General features: G+C 43.0%; 1 protein-coding gene across 1 annotated transcript in view; it reads right to left on the reverse strand.

The window, feature by feature from the left end:
- Positions 1-951: 951 nt before the first annotated feature.
- The window catches only part of NPEPPS (aminopeptidase puromycin sensitive), a 58,751-nt gene continuing 40,104 nt past the window's right edge, over positions 952-19,598 (reverse strand). The window contains exons 14-23 of the mRNA XM_067541165.1: positions 15,899-15,962; positions 14,724-14,863; positions 10,602-10,736; positions 8,930-9,149; positions 8,214-8,356; positions 6,802-6,858; positions 6,177-6,284; positions 5,632-5,787; positions 5,476-5,523; positions 952-2,319 (exon numbers count right to left, since the gene is read on the reverse strand). Of these exons, the coding sequence (XP_067397266.1) occupies positions 2,167-2,319; positions 5,476-5,523; positions 5,632-5,787; positions 6,177-6,284; positions 6,802-6,858; positions 8,214-8,356; positions 8,930-9,149; positions 10,602-10,736; positions 14,724-14,863; positions 15,899-15,962 (1,224 nt within the window). The 3' untranslated portion in view covers positions 952-2,166. The remainder of the gene's footprint in view (positions 2,320-5,475; positions 5,524-5,631; positions 5,788-6,176; positions 6,285-6,801; positions 6,859-8,213; positions 8,357-8,929; positions 9,150-10,601; positions 10,737-14,723; positions 14,864-15,898; positions 15,963-19,598) is intronic.

The following is a 19,598-nucleotide window of genomic DNA, read 5'->3' on the forward strand; positions in this document are numbered from 1 at the left end:
ATTGGCGCTGCAGCGCTGACAGAAAGAAAAAAATTGTTTTTGTCAGTAAATGAAGGAGGTGTGACTCAGACCACATGCGGAGCAGACAGCTTGCCTATTTTAGTCACATTTCTGACCATATAGCCACACTTTAACCCCCGGGGAGGCTGGCTTTTTCAGACCAAACACAAGGTGCTCTTTATAGCTATTGGAAACGTGGGCTTTTACCCATGTACACCAATGCCTTGACTCGGTAGCTCTGCTCAAGTGATCCGTGCCTTTGGCAGTTTTCTGTAGCTTCAAGCGCCAGCTTTTCTGCCTACAGCTCGTGCAGAAACCTCCTCCCCTGCCCCACCTTCTCACACACGTTAAGCATTCCCACATTCAGCCAATTTTGTCTCCTTCACTGGTTCCCTTTCCATTTCAGGATTCAGCTCCAAGTTCCCGCCTTTATATTAAAGCCCGTGATGACTTGCGCCGACAGTCTTTATGCTAAACTGATTTCTGTTTTATTTCCCTTCCTCTGCACTGCTAGATGCTGGTGCAAAAGCTCCTCTGTAGCTCCTACCACTTTAAACATCTTCCTGTATCTCTACCACCCCAACTCTTCATCTCATGTTTGCAGTCGAGGTTTTAAATCTCTTCTCCCTTGTCTACACCTCAAATTCTGTCCCTTGGCTATTAGTTCTACCGTGTTTGGGATATAGGCTGTATGCAAAACACTATCCAAGATATACAGGTCTTCTAATCGCCTTATGGTTACACTCATCCTGCCGGCGCGATACCGTATCACTGGCTGCAGGAGGGACAAAAAGTCTGAGGACAAGTGCTCCTTTGAGCAGTTAAAAACCACAATGGACAAATGACCAATAGTGTTCCATGGAAATTTAAGAAGATTTCAAAGCTGCAATGATTAATCTGAAGCAGCAACACTTCTTCCGGCCCTGAACAGAACACAAAAAGCAGGACGTCGATTTCACATTGACATTTTTATTAACGCCAACTGTTTTAATTTTTTTTTTTAAACAATAGCACAAAAGATTTCAGGGAAGCAGTCTGACAGTTAGTCTGATGACCTTCTGAAATAGTTAAGCCACTCCAAATATGAATTCCTGTTAAAAGAAAAAACCATGGGAACTCAAATCTCTGTATTAGATGGTGTTTCCTGATTAGTGGACCATGCTGCTTTGTGAAGTAAATGATGGCCTTACAGCTTAGACGTCGTCATCACACCAGTTATCACTAATTTAAGGCTTCTGAATCAAGTTACCATCAACATCACAGAAAAGGAACCAAAAGAAGCGAGTGTTGCTATGGCCATGAGGAGGCTAAACAAGCTGGATCTTTGAAACAAGTAACGGTGTCTTGACTAGAAGGTGCGCGCAAGTCACACACTACTCTATCTCCTCATTCACATGCATTTTGAGGGTGCATTTAAGAAGAAAAAAAATCACAAGAATTGTTCTCTTATTTAATGTGGCTATGAAAGATGTTGCCTTAACAATTCCTTTATCTCCAAGAAGGACATCAGCAAGTGGAACCAAGGAGAAAAACCAAAGAGCGACAGAACATTTTTCTTTTTGCCAAGAGGTGACAGAGGGAATAGGGGGAACCTACTATCCTGGGATTTGATTGGAGGTTGCAAGAAAATAATCTCCCAAAAACCAAGCAGGTGGAATTTATGCACAGAATCAGACTATGTTATACCAGCTACCTGCCTTTCATAGTGAACTGTTCCACACACTGCACTACAGTGTCTTGTAGGTCTCTGTCTCACACAGGTGTTAACCCATTCCTGCCCCAGACTCACCACAAAATTCCACTGACCCAGAGCCTCTGGTTTCCTTTTCAGGGGATGTAAAAAACAGAACATCTGTCAATAAGAGTGTAGGAAGGGGTGTTAAATATTTTAACCACTGACAAGGCTTGAGGAAGTTTCACAGTTTTGTTATGCTCTATTTTATTACTATCATATTTACAGATTTTTTTTTTGCTGAATTGCTGATAATTTTTTTTAATAGAATTTAATTCTGGAGTGTGAACAGGAACCAGTTAACTACATTCATTGTCCAATCCCCATTGCTTTGAGAAAAGACTCCAAATTCTTGGCATATGAATCAGCTGTTGGGTAGCTCCTCCCTCTCCCCCTGATGAGGCAGTAGGACTGCACCAGCCGCATGCACAGATTCACACCATGGCTGGTGGGGCCTTGCGCTGCAGGAGATATTGGTGGATGCTCTCGGCGTCCCGATTCAGCCAAGCTGCATTCAGCAAGATATTTTCACAGCACTGCTGGACAGTGCGTTCTGCCGATGGAGCGGGGTGACTCTCAAAGAAGGCCTGTATAAAACACACAAAATCAGCCATACAGGGATAACGGCCATAGCCAAGAATATTTTTTTTTTAAATGGTCAAATTCACCAGTTGGATAGAAAATATTTCTGCAAAAGCAAGGATTACACAGTATCTAGATACTTGAGCCTTACTCATGTGAGAAGACACAATGTCAGTGGGCTTAGCTGTGTCAGTGATGGCTGCGGGATGGGGCCACGTAGTTTATTAGAGTTACTTGTGTGACCACTGGCACTGCAGGGGCACAGCAAAACGCCTTTTCATTTCTCTGCTCTGGCAGGGAAAACCCACAGCTTTATTTCTGCAGACTGGTCCAGACATTGCCTCCTACACCTCTATGTACTGACCACCAGTGACAGCAAACTGAACTTAAACCAGCATCCATTACCTCATGGGAGGGCAGCAAACGCGAAACAAATCCAAAGTGTGAATGTCACTAGGTTATTTGGATGACACTAAATTAAGACCAAGGGCCTTCAGAATTACCAATACCTTTTTTTTAAACATGCTGCTTTTAACTGGGACTCTGTCCCAACAGAAGACGCCCTGCTGAGAGCACAGAGGCCTGACACAGTTTTGCTGTACACAAATACGCCCTTCTCTCCACTCCCCAGAAGAATGGAAGTTGACCACCTGGAAATAATTCCAACCTGCGAGCACTCCCTTAAAGACCGTCGCTTAGCATTTTAGAATGAACTGACTACAGAGGCAGAGCAGAGGATGCTGTCAGAATAAGGATGAATAATTGTTACACGTATTTGCACACTAGTGAGCTCCTCCCAACCTACAGCAGAATATCACTAAATCATGCCACTGACTGGGAGAGCCACTGAGAATTCGCACATTAGTGAGCAAGGTGATAGGATCAGTAATGAAGGAGACAGCATCACAAAGTACTCTGTGGTTACATTTTAATTATGTTCAGAGTCCCAGTAATTGTTTTGTAAGATGCTCTGTAAGAGAAAAATTCGAATGCAAGGTCTCCCTACAGTGCCATTTCTGCTGTGATACCAAAGCTGGGTGAAACTGGCAGATGCTTTGTAAGAACGATAAGGTTTATGGATTAACATAGTGAGAATCAATGAGTTTAGTTAAGCGTCTTGGAGGGTTTTCACACAACTGATTTCTTCCCTTGAAGAAAACGCTTCACTGTGAGGACAGCTCATATGCACCAGCTAGGAATGAATGTTCAGTGGGAACTTCTAGAGTAAACAGAAAAGCAAAGGCGCTCCCAGCGGCTGAATCTGTGTGTGTTGTAACTGTACTGCATGATATTTCCATGTAAGTCAATGATCCTCCACGTTCCTCAGTAAAGAGAAAAATGCCCTTCCCTGTATACTCACCTCAGTTTCAGTGGAAGTTTAAAATGCAAGAAAAAAGGGTGATCAGTTGTGATATCGTTCTATACCAGTCAAGACTGCAGGAATAAACACATGGCTCTTTGAGTCAGTCCCGCTCAGCCAGTATCAGGGTGTCTACAGAGCAAAAACAAAGGTTGCCTCCTGATCTCTGGGTGTGTAGTGAAAGGTGTATTGAGCCCAATAGCTTGTGTTTAGCTAAAGTATCTCTTCCAGAAAGACATCCAGTCTGATCTGAAGACATCAAGATATGGAGAGACTGCAGATTCTGGTGGGGTGGTAGCACCACCAGTTACGGTTGCACAAGGGAGGAAAAAGATCTACAAAAACTGTCTTTTGGCTTAGAGTATTATTTTAAAATGTTTATTGTAGTGTGTGCACTGTTAGATTTTTCTATTGCATTTGTGGGAGAAAAATATCATTTGAGGTTTGCTATGATTGTTCTAATAAGGGAGGAAACGTAGGTGATTATATCTTTTACTGGACCAACTTCTCTCTCACCAACAGAAGTTGGTCCAATAAAAGAAATTACCTCACCTACCTTCTCTCTCTAATATTCTGGGACCAACAGGGCTACAACTACACATGTTCTAAAAAGGGCCAAGTGATAAATTTTTAGCGTCTGGTATTTCTTTCCAGAAGAAGCCCCTGCAGGCAAAGAGCAAACAACATACATAACACATTTTCAGAAAGCTGCCAAGGACAGGCCTTGAACTCTCAGGATATGGATGCTGCTCAGATTCAATGGCCAAAGCTTGTCACATTGAGCGAGCCACACACACTCTGCAAACACTTTGGCTTGCAAGAGAGTGCCAGTCCAAGCTGCACACAGGCAAATGACTCTCTGACTCCTCGTCTTGGCTCAAGCCACACTGCAGTCCACTTTGACTCTAACGTTTTTAACATTGCTTTTCCGGAGAGGAAGTGGAAGCCAGAGACGAGCTGAGATCAATCCTGAGTGAGTGAAATCAGGTTGAGGAGGACCAGAGTAACAGTGTGAGTCCCAGATACACACAAAAAAAATTAAAATGTTTTGATGTCATGATTTTTTAAAGGGGACAATGACTCAAATTCAGACCAGTAATCTACCCTGGATCCCTGTGAGGTACAGGAATTTTCAAGACAATCCAAATATGTGAATTTTAGAGCATTTAGAAAAATCAGCTGTCAAACAGTAAGCTAGTCTTAACCTTAATTATAGTGGTACTACCACCTCTCTATAATCAATTTGCTTTACAGCTTACGTAGCACTTCACATCTTAAAAAGATGAACATGAGCTAGTTAATCACCCCACAACTTCTGACATAAGTAGGTATTAATTCCAATTTACAAATGGTGGAAACAGGGCTAGTCTACATGACAAAAGTTGCACCAGTTTGCTTAACGGGAGGATTTTAAATCACTCTAGTAAAACCAGGGCAAAAAGCTGCGTGGACACTAATTCTGGTTCAAACCAGGTTTATTGAAGTTTACTTTGAATCAAATAGGCATCAGATTAAGCGAAAACAAAGTAAGTGTCCACACAAGGGTTTGCTCTGGTTCAACTAAATCAGTTTAAAAACTCCTCTAAAAACTGATTTACGTTAAACTAGTGGAACTTTCTCATGTTGACATGGCCTGAGAGACAGAGGTTAAGTGACATGGGCAAAATCACAGCCAGATTCCATAGAAAAGCTGGGATTTGAAATCAGGAGTTTCTGGCTCCCCCACTCCTGCGCCTGTCAAAGAAAGCTAGTCATTCCTTTGTTATGTTAGAGGATAAGATTAAGGCAAGATGAGTCTTACCTTAACCTCCGCAGCCATTTTATCAATTGCAAATCCATCCACCGATAGCTGAAAAGGGATAAAATATTTATTTTTTAAGCCAGGAGAACCATTTTAATTAGAGCTGTCCAGATGTCATCAATGATATGCCCAGAGTTTCCAAGCAACTGCACGCACCTTTATTAGTCTGGATATTAAGAATCCACCCTGATAGCGATTATAAAGTTCCTCCCAATTGTCCTTTACAAATTTCCAGGCAGCTCTTCTCCCCTGCTTGCTGCCTCCAGCCACCCCACCGATAACAGACACGGTGTCCTGGGGACGTACCTCTTCCTGCAAACAAAGAGGAAGCAAACATTCAAGTCAGTGTCTTTGGTACTTGACCATTTGCTTTATATATTTCCCAAGGCACTTTTCAGAGATTGCTCTTGTAGGCAGCATCTTTCAGTCTAGGGCTGACTATTAAAAATACAAAGACAGGTGACAACCCTTCGCACACTCTTCTCTCAATATCCCTCTTGGGCCTGACGCTGAGGCCTTGAGAAATCTGTGCCACATTAACCATGGGATACAGTACAACTCCAGAGAATCTGGTAACCAGGGCAATGGTTGGTGGGTCTTTTTCAAAAGCAGTTCTGATACTTCAGCCTACCACCTCATAGCGCTCTACAACAGCCCTCTTCCCATGAGGTAAACAAGTATCGGTCCCTCTGATAACTTACTGAAAGTGCAAAGGTCAGAACTTTTTGGATCAGTTCAGGTTGAGAGATGGCTCCGAGGACTCGCTCAATTCGGTTCTTCTCCTCCTGCATATCTGCTTGTTTGTGAAGCTTCAGGGAAGAAGAGTAAGCAATGTTAAACACCACACAGTTTAGGAGCAATCATCATGTACAGTAAATCCTTCACAATATACTAGAGCTGCATGGCTGGCATTCAAGTACAGCAGATTATGAAGTGAGCATGTGGTATTACACCGCTAAGATTACTCCCACAGTTCTCCACATTACTGGCCCAGCAGCGGGGCACATCGCCAACTGGTGATCTGCACTGGAATACTCACCACTTAGTTTACATAGGGTCATGCAAGCACCACCCCTCTGAGCAATGGTACACTATTTTAAGAAAACAGGTGTAGTAGCCCACTAGATGGCACCTTAACACTATATGTAACCGAAGAGCACTGTGGCAAACTCTAGTTTGCACATCAGCTGCAGAAGATGGAAGTGACACTAGTTTCAGACAAACTGCATATTAGATCTGTTTGTGGGGTGGAACATTTAGTTCCTGGCTGTATAAATGGACAGATATTGAGGTGATAGGAACAGAAGGCAATAAGAGCTCACTCACCTTTAGCATCGTGTCTAAAGTAGCACTGTCTCCATGCTTCAAAACAGTGACATATACCTAAGGGAGAACACAAACAAGGAAGACTCTTTGAAAAACAGGCTTTTAGGAATGGAAAGACAGAGGAAAAGATGGCAACATAGATGAATGGGCTGTAGACAAAACATCATACACAAGGGGGCCCGTAGGTGTTCTCTTATAATAAAAGTGATCTGCAATAATACATTTTTCTCATCACTGGTCTGGGACCAGATCTTGGAGAAGTGTACTGGTCCTGAAAGCATTTGTACTGGACCAACCCTGGTAAGTCACAAGACAGTGGACTGTAAAGATCTGTCTTGCTCCCTGCGTTCTTGTCTCAAGTCCAGCATGGATTTTGGCAGCTACCACTTCAAGACATATCAGAGCTAGAAATCAATACTTTAAAAAATGCTACCAAACTTTAATCTAACTATAAAAATGGGACAGATTTTGGCTGCTAAAATCATGTTGGAAATTAAACATGGGACAGTGGTGCCAGGAGGGCAGTGGCAAGAAAGTAATCACAGTGAAGTGATTTCCAACGGTATACGGCACACAATTCCTGGTTCTGGTAATTCACAAGATATCTGATCTTAAAACGGTCACCAATCCTTTGATCTAGTCAGTGCTATTTGGTTGTGGTTCAGTACTGACTGAATGAAGCAAGTCCCAGACTTTGGACCAATGTGATTTTCAGCCCGATCTAGTGATAGAGGTAATTATGGTTTTTGTGATACTTCCCTTAGACATGCTAAACAGTATATAAGTGAAAGATTTAATGTAATTTAATAAAAACTTTACTCACTGGTGACAGATAAACTCTATTAATCTCTGTGTATATAAGGCCAGATGGGATCACTAAATCTAGTATCACCTCCTATATATCACAGGCCACTGAATTTTATCCAAATACTCCTATGTTGAGCCCAATTATTTCAGTTAAACTAAAGCATTTTAGTCCTTACGAGACTAAACACCCATAAGCATTCATTCAGCCAGCTGTCTGGAGAAAGCCAGCAACCTAAGGATTAAACTGTGAATACTGAGTAGGAGCCAGCCACAGATCAATATAGGGCACAGCAGAAATGCATTTACCGAGCAACCTTATTACTGTGGCACTGATTTCTGCTAGCTTTCCAAAGGGGAGGGGGATCAGATCACTAAAGTTCCAAAGCAACAAGGATTGCAGACTTGCTAGAAGCAAAATTCCAAAAACAGAAGGCAAGATCTGCTCTGTACAAACCTAAATCAGGGATACAAATCTAGGCCAGCGGCGCTGCAGTGCGGGACTCATACTAACTCTGGGCACTGTAAATACAACAGTTTGGTACAAACAAGGGGCAGAGTGAAAACGGGACTGGGTCCGTTAGGAAGTAAAGTTCACAGTAACCTACAGGACTTCTCAAGTCAGCTGACAGGATGTGTTTTCCTTCCACATGGTCCTTGAACCGACGCCGTGCTTCTTCTAATGTTGCCTTATGCCCAGCTTTTCCTAGTTTGCCCAAAACCAGGCCCCTCAGAAGTGCATCCAGATGACCTGATAAACAAGGGTAGGGAAGAGAGAAACATTAATTTGGTGAAATATTTCAGCAGCTCCATTCATGACCTACAGCATTAGGACAGGCGATAACTGCACAACTGGCTTCCCTCCCACATCCCTGGAACAAACCTAGATCTCTTCCACTCCCATGGCTCTGCTGGAGACTGCACTGATTTTTCAGCAGAGGGTCATGAGAAGGGCATTTTGCAGGCTAGATATGAGTAGTTCGACCTGCAGTCTGGCCTAACTGCCCATTTCAGCCTGTCAGTGCTTTGCTACAACATGACTCAGGTTAGTCCAGGACAAGTAGTGCATGCATGAGATTTTTCATTAGCCTTGCAGTTTTTGCACTATCAGACAAACAGCTAGGGTAAGCGACCTCACAAGGTACAGAGAAACAGGCTCAGATGGGTTTTGCCGCTGCAGGAAAGCATGAGGAACATTTTTCTAAACACCAGCAGCTGCCCCACTTTCGCTGCTTTGCACCCCCTACATTTCTTAACCTATTCGCCACATAGCAGTATTTCAAAACCACTATTAAATTCCACAGCATTAAAAAAAATCACCTACCCTCTCCAGGTTTGGGGTCCCATCCCAGCCTCTCCCCTATGGGTGAAAAGACATCTTTCACAAACACCTGGATTTCCTCATAGAAGTCTGTGTGGGACAAGAGAGTTGAGAGAATCCCCAGGTTACAGCTCAGGTCGCTCCACACAGTATAATTGGGCTCATTCACAAAAGCTTCCATGACTTTTAGAACATCTACAGTGCTAATGATTCCAGCTCGGGCCTGGGAGAGGAAAACAGACAGATTAATCTCATCTCCAAACAGAACTGAAACATTCAATAGTTCACCACAGTTATTTAACATTCTTCGTTCTTCATGGGCTACAGGATGTGAATGTGAGCTGCACTTGTGTGTGGAGAGAGATGGTGTCAAGATGGTTCTATTGAGAGTTTCTCACCTGCCTTATTAATAATAATATACAGCACCCAGAGTGCTTTTCATCTGCAGACAAAGCACTTTACAAAAAAGGAGGCCAAGGATAATAATGGGGAAACTGAGGCACGGAGTTTAAGCAACTTTCTCAAAGTCACAGTAAGTTTGTGTTAGGACTGAGAACAGAACCCCCCAAAACCATCCTTACTTCCAGTCAGATTCTGTGTTCACTGAAACCTCACTTTCGATTAAACATCTAAATTTTACTTGTTACCATTTATGCTGTTTACTTTTTGTCCTTTGTTCAGTTGGGACAGTGAAACTAGAGGAATCAGTTTCATTTCCCAGTTCTCATGCACTAGCACAAAATTGTTGAGTTTCCAGCACTATGAGAAAAGAATTAAATAACTTTTTTTAAAAAGTGTCATGAAAACATTTTCTTAGTGGAGTTTACAATACCTTAGCTACAGGCCCTAAACTACTTGACTGCTTCCCCTTAAAAAATATAACAGCTAAACCGTGGCATACTTTACAAGTTTAAAACTATTTCTATCTCTAAAGTTGCAGGAAATCAATGTAGTCTCAAAATTGTATTAAAATCCCTCAACTGTTTGCTGACTAGTAATAGAAGAAATTACGACTTCAGTTACAGAAGCTAGGTGCTCAAAGAGCCCATTTCATGGGACATTTGTATCTTCTAAAGGTGATACTCAAAGCTGGTGCATCTTGCTTTAATGCAAATCTGTGCTTTTACACTGAGTCCAAATCATCATGCATTTCTTTCAGCAAAAGAGGGCCTTAACAAGCCAATTTCAGGAAAGCAGAAGGGGGTTGATTGTTTCATATCTAATGCTCAAACTCTACGCAGTTTCAAAAATAAGTGTATAGTATGTGGGACACAAAAACGGATTCTTCCCCAAAAGGAAGACAGTTGACAACCTTCCCCAACAAGCCATTTGCTCAAATCCCTTTTAAGGATCAGGAAATAATCCTGACTCGGATGAGAGAAGAAAGAAGTTTTCATATACTATTTATTTATAAAAAACACAAAGTGTGAAACATCCCTGTGGGAAACAGCAAAACAGAGTTGCAGGCTCAGGTTGGTGCCACAGGATTTAAATCGATAGAGCAAGTTCAAAATTGCAAAACTCATTAATAATCCTCTATGCAAGTAATCCCAAAGGTGCTTTGGTTCCAGGAACACAGACTGGTTCTTCAGAAACTGATTGCCGCACTAACTGTAGTTCTGGTTATTGATCATCCGCAAGGCAGACAACACAGGACAAGAAGAGTGTTGCTCACCAGAGAGAAGAGATCGTTCTGCAGCCCAAGCCTGTCCACAGGAGGTAGGGAGAGGTCTTGGATCCCTGGTATTAAGCTCTCCAGCATGTCAGGGCTGTACTGAGTACGGTAAAACCCTACTGTTCCCAGGTTTAACTGAAATACACCAAAACAAAACCAACATTACTAACGCTGAATAAATAAAACTGTTGTCCTTCTGGAATACATGGAAAAAAGTTTTCAAATGGTCCATGTCTGTATATGCAGCAGAATCAGCCACACAGTCATTTAAAAATCATAACTATTTTGCACAGCACAGAGGGAAAAAGAAATTAAGAGGTCTGAGCAAGGGAGGAGAAATTTGAAATAAGGTGAGCTGAAGCAGAGAGATACAGAATGGCAGGAGCTGCAGAGGTAAAAGCTCTCGCACTGTCAGTGATGAGTTTATGCGGGGGAGACAGAGGCTGGTATTTAAACTAGTGGGGAAGAGAGAAACTAGCTCCATGAGGCAGAGTGGATCAACTCCAGGGAAAGTTATAACAAGGAGGGCAAGTCTGAATGGAAGCCTAAAGTGAACGGAATGTCAGTGGAGCTTTTTGAGGATGGGGCAACATGGTCATGCATCTGTATATGTCTGAAGGCAGACTGCAGCATTCTGGGTCTTGGGGGTTTCAGAGACGGGGACTGCAGTGCAGGCATACATCTAAGTACACAGGAAGACCAAAAATGCTCCATCTAACTTCACTCCACAACCCTCAATTCAATTCTGATATTGGCAAGGCCAGTGCAACATTTAGAAACCATCCAACTCAAGTTTGCAGAGCTCTTTCCACTTCCTGCAGAAACAAGACAGATATTTAGTTGTCTAAGTAATGGTAAGTAAACTTGATAAACTGCATGTCAGCAGCAATAATATTACATTTCAATGACTCAAGCTGGGTGTTCAAATGTCTGGGCTAGTTTAACCCTGTTAAAATGTAAATGAACTCATCCAGGCTTTGAAGTTACCACCCGAACAGGATAGAAGGAAGTTCACACCTCTGCAGGTGTAACTGCTTCAGTCAGTCAGTGAGCTGACATAACAAAGCAAAACAAAGGATGTTGATTTTCTCTCAGAAGGGCTAGGAAACTACATTTATGACAATAACTCTCATCTCTCCTTCTCCCATTCTCAATAGGCACATCTGAAGGTTAATCCTGGTGGATCCCACACAAGGCTGTTACATTCCCCACTTTAAACCTCACAATTCCCTCTGTTGGAGTCCAAGGATGCAGTGTTTCTCCTCTAGCCAGAAAAAGGAATGCAAAATCCTCTTCTCAGGAAGACAGTAACATGACTGAAACAAGCAGGGGTCAAATCTGTCAAGTCCCAACACACTACAAGTACACCTCTGAACTCCACGGGAGCAGAGATCAAGAAACAATGTGCAGTTCTAGTCTGAAAGTGACTCTGAAATGACACTGTAGGGCTCCTGACGTGTCTCACTGAGTCCATATCAAATGGACTCAGTTTACAAATACAACTGTGTTTTCTCTATCTGCCAGCCTTACAAGTTCACTTTGGTTGGGTTCCTTCCTTCTCAGGCGTCATTAACAATCACAAATATCGCAGGCTAAGTCCTGCACTAACTGACAAATGTGCAAGTCCATTGTCTTTTAAGTTCTGCACCCTTATTACTCATGAGAAGGAAAGAACCCAGGTTCATTCTCTGATTCCAGAGTGAACTTGCAGGACTTCCAGCAGGAAGAGAGGATATTACTTAACTGTAACTGGAGGTTCTTCAGTATGTGTGGCCCCTATGTGTATTCCATAGTGGGTGCACATGTGCGTCTGCAGTTGCTGCTTGGGCAACAGCATAGCGGGACGCGAATGTGTGGACGGAGCGCCAGGTTGCTGCATGACAGATGTCTTGCCAGGAGATGCCCGCGAGGCAGGTTGATATAGCTGCTTCCTCGTGCAGAGTGCGCTGTAACTTCATCAGACGGCAGTATGTTGGATAGCATGTAGCAGTCATGGAGGAACCCAGAGACCCATCTGGAGAGTCGCTGGGAGGACAGGGCTTGGCCTTTGGATTGGACGGCAATGTCCACAAATAGTTTTGGCCATGTGTGAAAGGGGTGAGTCCTGTGGAGGTAGAAAGCCAACGCACGGTGGATGTCAAGGGAGTGCAGGACCCTGTCTGTATAGGAGGCATGTGGTTTGGGGCAGAAAACTGGTAGGTGGATGCACTGACTGAGATGGAACTCCAACATTACTTTTGGGAGGAAGTTAGGGTGTAGCTGTAAGAAAATTTTATTCTTGTGGAATACGGTGTAAGTAGCTCAGTCCTGTCAGATCTTGTGTAACACATGTGGGAGGAGGGAAATGGGGGAAAGGCGCAGCCGAGGTCACCGTTCATGCGAGGAGAAGAGCATTGCCCTGTGAATCCTCCCCCATGGTCCTCTGGAGCAATAAAGGGGCAGCTTTCGATTTACAGGACTGGTGAAGAGGTCCCACCGTGGGGTGCCCCATTTCTGGAAGAGGTATCAGAAACTGACGTCATGTAATTCCCACTCGTGGGTCAAGTTAGAGTCTCCTGCTGAGAGTGTCAGCTAGGGAATTTTGGGTACCTGGGAGGTATGTGGCTTGGAGCGTCATGTGGTGTTTGATGCACCAGTTCCGAAGGTAGATGAACTCGGTGCAAAGGGCGGGAAACCCAGCGCTGCCCGGCCTATTGATGTACCTGGCTTGGGGAGGAAACGCTGTGCTTCATAGCAGCTTGCTGTGGGAGCCTATTTTTATGCCCAGGAGAGTGCTTGCTGTTCTCATGCCTGGGCTTGTCCTTCACCACTGGATCTGGGGCTTGCGATGCGTTCAGAGGGGAACTCATTTCTGGAGAGGGTCACTGTGTCTGGGCATCCGACAGCCCCAGATCTGAGTGGGCATGCGATCTCATTGCTTCCTCCATGAGAAATTTACGGAAGCGGCGCTCCTGAGTATGCTGAATCCAGGGCAGGAAGGACTTGCAAATGGAGCAATGAGCTGCAATGTGAACCTCTTCAAGGCAATAAAGGCATGAGGGTGGGAAGGAGACAGTTTTTAAACACTGGAACACGGGGCATAGTCCTGGGAGTGGGGAGAAAACAGTCTCCAAACGGGGAGAAAACCACCACTACTACGACTAATCCTACAAGTACTATACACATCCATGTGCATCTATAAACAACTATGTACAATAACGGACGAAGTTACTCTCTTAATGAGTGTGAAGGAACAGGGGTTCCGACTCAGGCCATGAGGTGGTAACAGAGAACTTCAAACCACATGACCTATTATACCCTCAGTTGCGAGCACAAGGGGATGCACGATGGATGTATGGGTCAATGGACACGGCTAAGAAAACCTTCTGGACTCAGGCACATGGCGCACATGTGCACCCAAGTATGGAATACTCCTAGGAACCATCACCTGAAGAAGCTATCTTTTTATTTGTGAAACGAGCAGATTTGATATGGAATCAGTGAGAGATTAGCCCATAATGTTATTTCATGGAGTCACCTTCCAGAATACAGCTCCACCGTAAGATTTACTATTCCTTAATCTAAGTAATTCATATGACAGCAATGCAACAAGGTACATGTTCTTCAGTTTTGAAATTTGGATTCTGATAAACACCACTATCCACAGAAGAATTTAATGCTAAATTCCTCACTTGCAGATTTGTATCGGCCTGGTAATAGCCAGTAAAAACTCTACATACTCATGAAATATAAACAGGGCTATTTTTGCCCAGGATGGGCTTCAGTTAAGCTGTGGTTGCTATGGGGACACACAAAAAGCCACCACAGTTCAATTCAAAAGCTGCCGCAGTTTAATGGCATTGCTTAGCTTTTTCAGGCTTGGATTCCTAAATGATTTGTTTACACATTGTCTAGAGCGCTCTTGGAGGCAAACCCTCAAAGGCAAAGGACCCCACTAAACAAGCACTATGGAGCAGTGCCAATGCAGGGTGGTGGCACTGACAGGACCCACCAGAAGCATAGCAAGCTTGCAATATAAAAGAGCAGGAAAGGAAAATGAATGGCCTGAATGAAGCATAATGGAACATCTCAATGAGGCTGAATCGAAGTCTCATGCACATGTTCCCTTCTGCACAAACTCACCTTCACCCACTGGTCTGGTTTCACATCTTTCAAAACCAATGTCAGCTCTGGCTTGTTCATCAGCACTTGCATTTTGGCACAGCTGGGGTCATCACTTGTACAAATACTAATGGGGACCATCCACAGGGGGCAGTCCTCCCCTAAACAAGGGAAAGGAAAAAATGAGGCCTGAGGCAAGAAGGCATGCATACAACACTGCACACAGAGATTCAGCCAGTTCTAGAAGGTTTCAGCAGCCAATTCAACACAATCCTTCAAAGTCAGCTTATCTTGACAGTCAGGAAAACAGCAAAGATACTGAGAGAAAAGGATCGTTTTAGAATCAGGTAACGAGCAGGGTGCTGGAACAATGTTTATAATGCTGAGAGCCATTGAACCAAACTTTAAACCCTGTATCTAATGGAAACCACTTCAAGCCTCACGCCCCTACTTCCAGCGCCCTTGAATCGGAATGAATGATTATTTCTGAAATAAAACGTTTTAATTTCTGCATGTGCAGTAACTAACCAGCATTTGAATCTATTTAAATTATAAATGACCTGCTTATGCTTGCTCTTATACATGGAGAATTTACTCAGCTACTGATGCTCATAAGAGGAGCTCTTTAAGATAGCAGCCAAGGCCCTAGATGGCTATTGAACAAAGGTTAAATGTATTAATATGATAACATAAACAAGGCATTTTACAGGTGAAAGTCTCTCCCCCATACATGTGACGAGAATGACATGCAGACTCAAGGTATGTCTACACTGCTAAGGAAAACCCCACAATGCTGAGTCTCAGAGCCCAGGTGAATTGACTGAGACTCGTGGAGCTCAGGTTATGGGGCTAAAAACAGCAGTGTAGACCCTCCCTACCCCAGGGTTCAGAGTCAAGGCTCCAGCCCAAACATCTGCTATTTTTAACCCCACACCTTGAGCCTGAGTCAAGTGCCTCGGCCTCCGAGACGTGACACTGAGAGTTTTTCTTTGCAGCATAAACAGATCCTAAAAATGCAAGAGCACCAGGGCTTAGCTTAACATTGGGTTTTAAAACAAGTATTTAAACAATATCTAAATCCTAAAAGGGCACCTGCCTGTGCAATCAGACAGTGCAAGAGTTGAGTTTCACGGAAGTGCTGGTGTGGCATACAATATGATGCACGGCTCGACTCCTGCTATTAGCCCTCATCTTACCGCTATATGGTCCACTGGCACAGAACTTCTTCTGGACTAACTTCAGAACTTTGCCCTCTTCTTGCTAAAAATGGAAAATAAAGCTATAGTAGTATCAACAGATTTCAAAAACTTCCATGATGGAAGGACATTCCCATGAAAACTCAAGAATAACTGAAAAATGTTTTTTTCCAATTCCCCTGCTCTCACAGCTCAATCACTTGGGGCAGAGGGCTGTCTACTAGCAAGAAACACAACTGGAAATGGATACTAGGATATCGTCTCATCATATTTAAAGATCCATAGAGTTTAAAGCTAGAAGGGATCACTAGATAATCTAGTCTGACCTTCTGCATAGCACAGGCCATTACATTTCACCCAGTTACCCCCTTATATTAAGCACAATAACTTATGTATAGCTAAAACATATCTTCTAAAAAGATATCCAGTCTACAAATCAAGATGCCAAGAGATCGAGAATCTGCTACTTCCCCTTTGGTAGTTTGTTCCAAAGGTTAATTACCCTCACTGGTAAAATTTTGCACCTTATTTCCGATTTGAATTTGGCTGGTTTCAGCTTCCAGCCATTGGCTCTTGTTACGCCTTTCTCCGCTGGATTAAATAGCCCTTTAGTACCCAGTCTTTTCTCTCTGACAAGGTACTTGTACACCAATTAAGTCATCTCTCAATCTTTTTGATAAGATAAACAGATGAGAGTCTTAAAAGAATTCAAACTCAGGCATTTTCTCCAGCCCTCAAATAAGTTTTGTGGCTCTTTTCTGCACCCTCCCCAATTTTTCCAACATCCTTTTTAAAATGCGGACACCAGAACAGCACACAGCATTTCTGTATTGGTCTCCCCAGAGTTGTATAGAGCTAAATTCACCTCTCTACTGCTAACTCACTACTTCCCTGTTTGGACATCCAAGGACTACGTTAGCCTTTTTGCCACAGCATCACGCTGGGAGATCACTTTGAGTAGCTTGTCCATTGACCTCTAAATCCTTTTCAGAGTTACTGCTTTCCAGAACACAGTCTCCCATTCTGTAGGTATGGCTTGCATTCCTTGTTCTTGGAAGTATAATTCTGCATTTGGCTGTATTAAAATGCATTTTTGTTCAAACAGGCTCAGCTTCAAGCCATCTAGAATCCCTCAGTATCACTGCACTGTTGTCCTTATTTATCATTCCACCAATCTGTGTTATCCGCAGTGATTTTACATTTACTTTCGGAGCATTTGATGAAAATGTTGAACAGTGGTGGGCCCAGTGCCGATCCACGCAGGACCCCACAAGAAACACTCCCATTTGATTATTATTTCCCAAAATGATGAATGGAGATTTCAGTTTCATGATCAAGAGTAGCCTCCAGTTGTTACTAAGGTATGATTTCCTCACCGGAAGTCCCCAGCTCATTCCATAACTGCAGGCAAAGAACTAGAATCAAAGTAGCTGAAATTCAAACAGGTCTACAATCTATACCAATGCTGAAAGCCTAATGGGAGTACAATAGGGTCATTCTTCACAGGCTGACGTACTCCAAGACTGACAAACTGCAACCATGGTGGCTAAGTAGCTTCAGTGCAGAAAAGCGCCTTTATCGAATACATTCTAAAAACCAATACACTAAAAAATTCAAATAGATGATAGGAAGAAGTCCATATATTTTAATCCCTGATATTGTATGATTCTAGAAGGCTATTCAAGTGTAAAAAGAAGACATAAAAGGAAAAAATAGGCAAAGAAAAAAACCATTCATTTTAGGAAAAATCAGATACAAGAGAATACCTACTATAGCAGTAGTGATAACTGCCAAGTCAGAATAGTGAAACAGGTATTTGGTGCCTGGAAAGGCTAATCTGAAAAGCATAAGATCAGGAAGTCATTTCTTGATTATTGTAATTAGCAGGAACAAGAACACTCAAATCGACGGAAGATTGCCCGTTACAGCAGCGCTAGTCTAAGGTCAAAGGCTTTGGAAGAAAACAGCATCATCATTTATATGCAATGACATTGCACAGGTGAACTCCTAGAATAGAAAGGTAATACAAAAACACTAATTTAAAGTAATGGAGAGTAGAAGCAGACAACTCTGCCACAGTCTGAAGGGGATTGTGGCTTTCAATGATCTGGAGGACTGACAAATTGATTATATAGCACAAATCTTGGGAGATTAAATGCTCACTAAAATACATTCAGAAGTGCAGTCAAAGGCTCTTCTGTTAAGGCAGGAAATGATCCATCAGCATAGCTATCGGAGCGATAATTTCTCCCCTACTAGAGTTTGGGCACATTAGCTACACAGTACTGGTCCTCAAAGCCTGCCTGGATCAGGCAACTTTCTCAGGCAGCACTTTTTCCAAGCTAATGCATGCGAGCTTTGCCAAGATTTTAGGGATCCTCATTCAGCCTTTATTTTTCTTTGAAAGCTGCTTTGCTGCAGAGTGGAGAACTGGGTTCAAGCTTGTAAGAAGCAGGTAGAAAGAAGCCTGGAATGATTGTCAATGATTTATAAAGTGTGGCAGATTGGCTACACATTGGCTATGGAGAGGGGGCTGGGTGCCATAGCCAAGCCAGGAGCAGAGCAGGGCTGGATGGTGCTCCCTCCCTGCCCTCCCCACGGGGGCTGACCCAGGCCCATCTATGCACCCCAAATGTTCCTCTGCACCCTCCTAGAGGGGCCCGCCCCAGTTTGGGGACCTCTGGTATAGGGTTTGCAAAGGAGGTTAAAGACCCAATAATCAGAATTATTGTAGAGGAGATGACAGAAGCACCCACAGTAAATGTTTCTCAAGCTGTTATGGTGCACTATTCCCCATAGAACTTGAAGAACAACTTGGCTACAAATTTGCAATGCTACATGGCACCAAGAAAGGCAAATACAACTTTGATTTACCTTAGGAGAGACATCTATACAATCATGAATGGCATGGAGAAAATTAATAGGGAAGTATTATTTACCCCTTCACATAATATACGAACTGCATGTGTGTCCTGATAAAATTAATAGGCAGCTGGTTTAAAACAAACAAACAGAAGTATGTCTTCACACAACACACTGTCAACCCGGGAACTCATTGTCAGGAGATGTTGTGAAGGCTGAAAGTATAAATGGGTTCAAAAAAAGAATTAGGCTATATCTACACTACTACTTTTGTTGGTATAACTTACGTTGATCAGGGGTGTAACATAAATTACACCAACAGAAGCACCGGTGTGGACCTGGGCTGATCCAGTGTGGCTGTTCTAATGCTCATCACACCAGAATCGAAGATAATGGCCTATAAAGTGCTGGTGAGACCTAGGAAATTTTATTAAGTCATAAGGGCCTCAGCACCAGAAGATTTTAAGAGAAAAAAGAAAAATTAGTAGAGATAGAAACGTTAGCTAATAAAACGTGAATGTGTATAGATTGGCTAAGCAACTAATGACGACAGGGGCACGTGAACCATCCAACAAGTATTTGAAATGTGGAACATCAGTGGTGGAAATACACTGTATAGGGTGATATAAACTAAAAGTCAGGAGATGACATTAAAAAGAGGGACACACACTGAAAGTGAGATCATTCAACTGTAGAAGAGTTTCCATGGAAATGGTACAAGCCCCTCTAATTAAGATACTTTGTCCAGCATAATTTTAAGATACGAAGAAGAATATATGGTATTTCAGCTCCTCGTTCCTGCAGGTGTCTGCGACAGTCTCTCTCAGAATGCTTACAA

This window comes from Emydura macquarii, unplaced genomic scaffold (assembly GCF_026122565.2).
Source record: "Emydura macquarii macquarii isolate MOO-44397 ecotype Brisbane River unplaced genomic scaffold, CSIRO-AGI_Emac_v2 contig_629, whole genome shotgun sequence".
Taxonomy (NCBI): domain Eukaryota; kingdom Metazoa; phylum Chordata; order Testudines; family Chelidae; genus Emydura; species Emydura macquarii.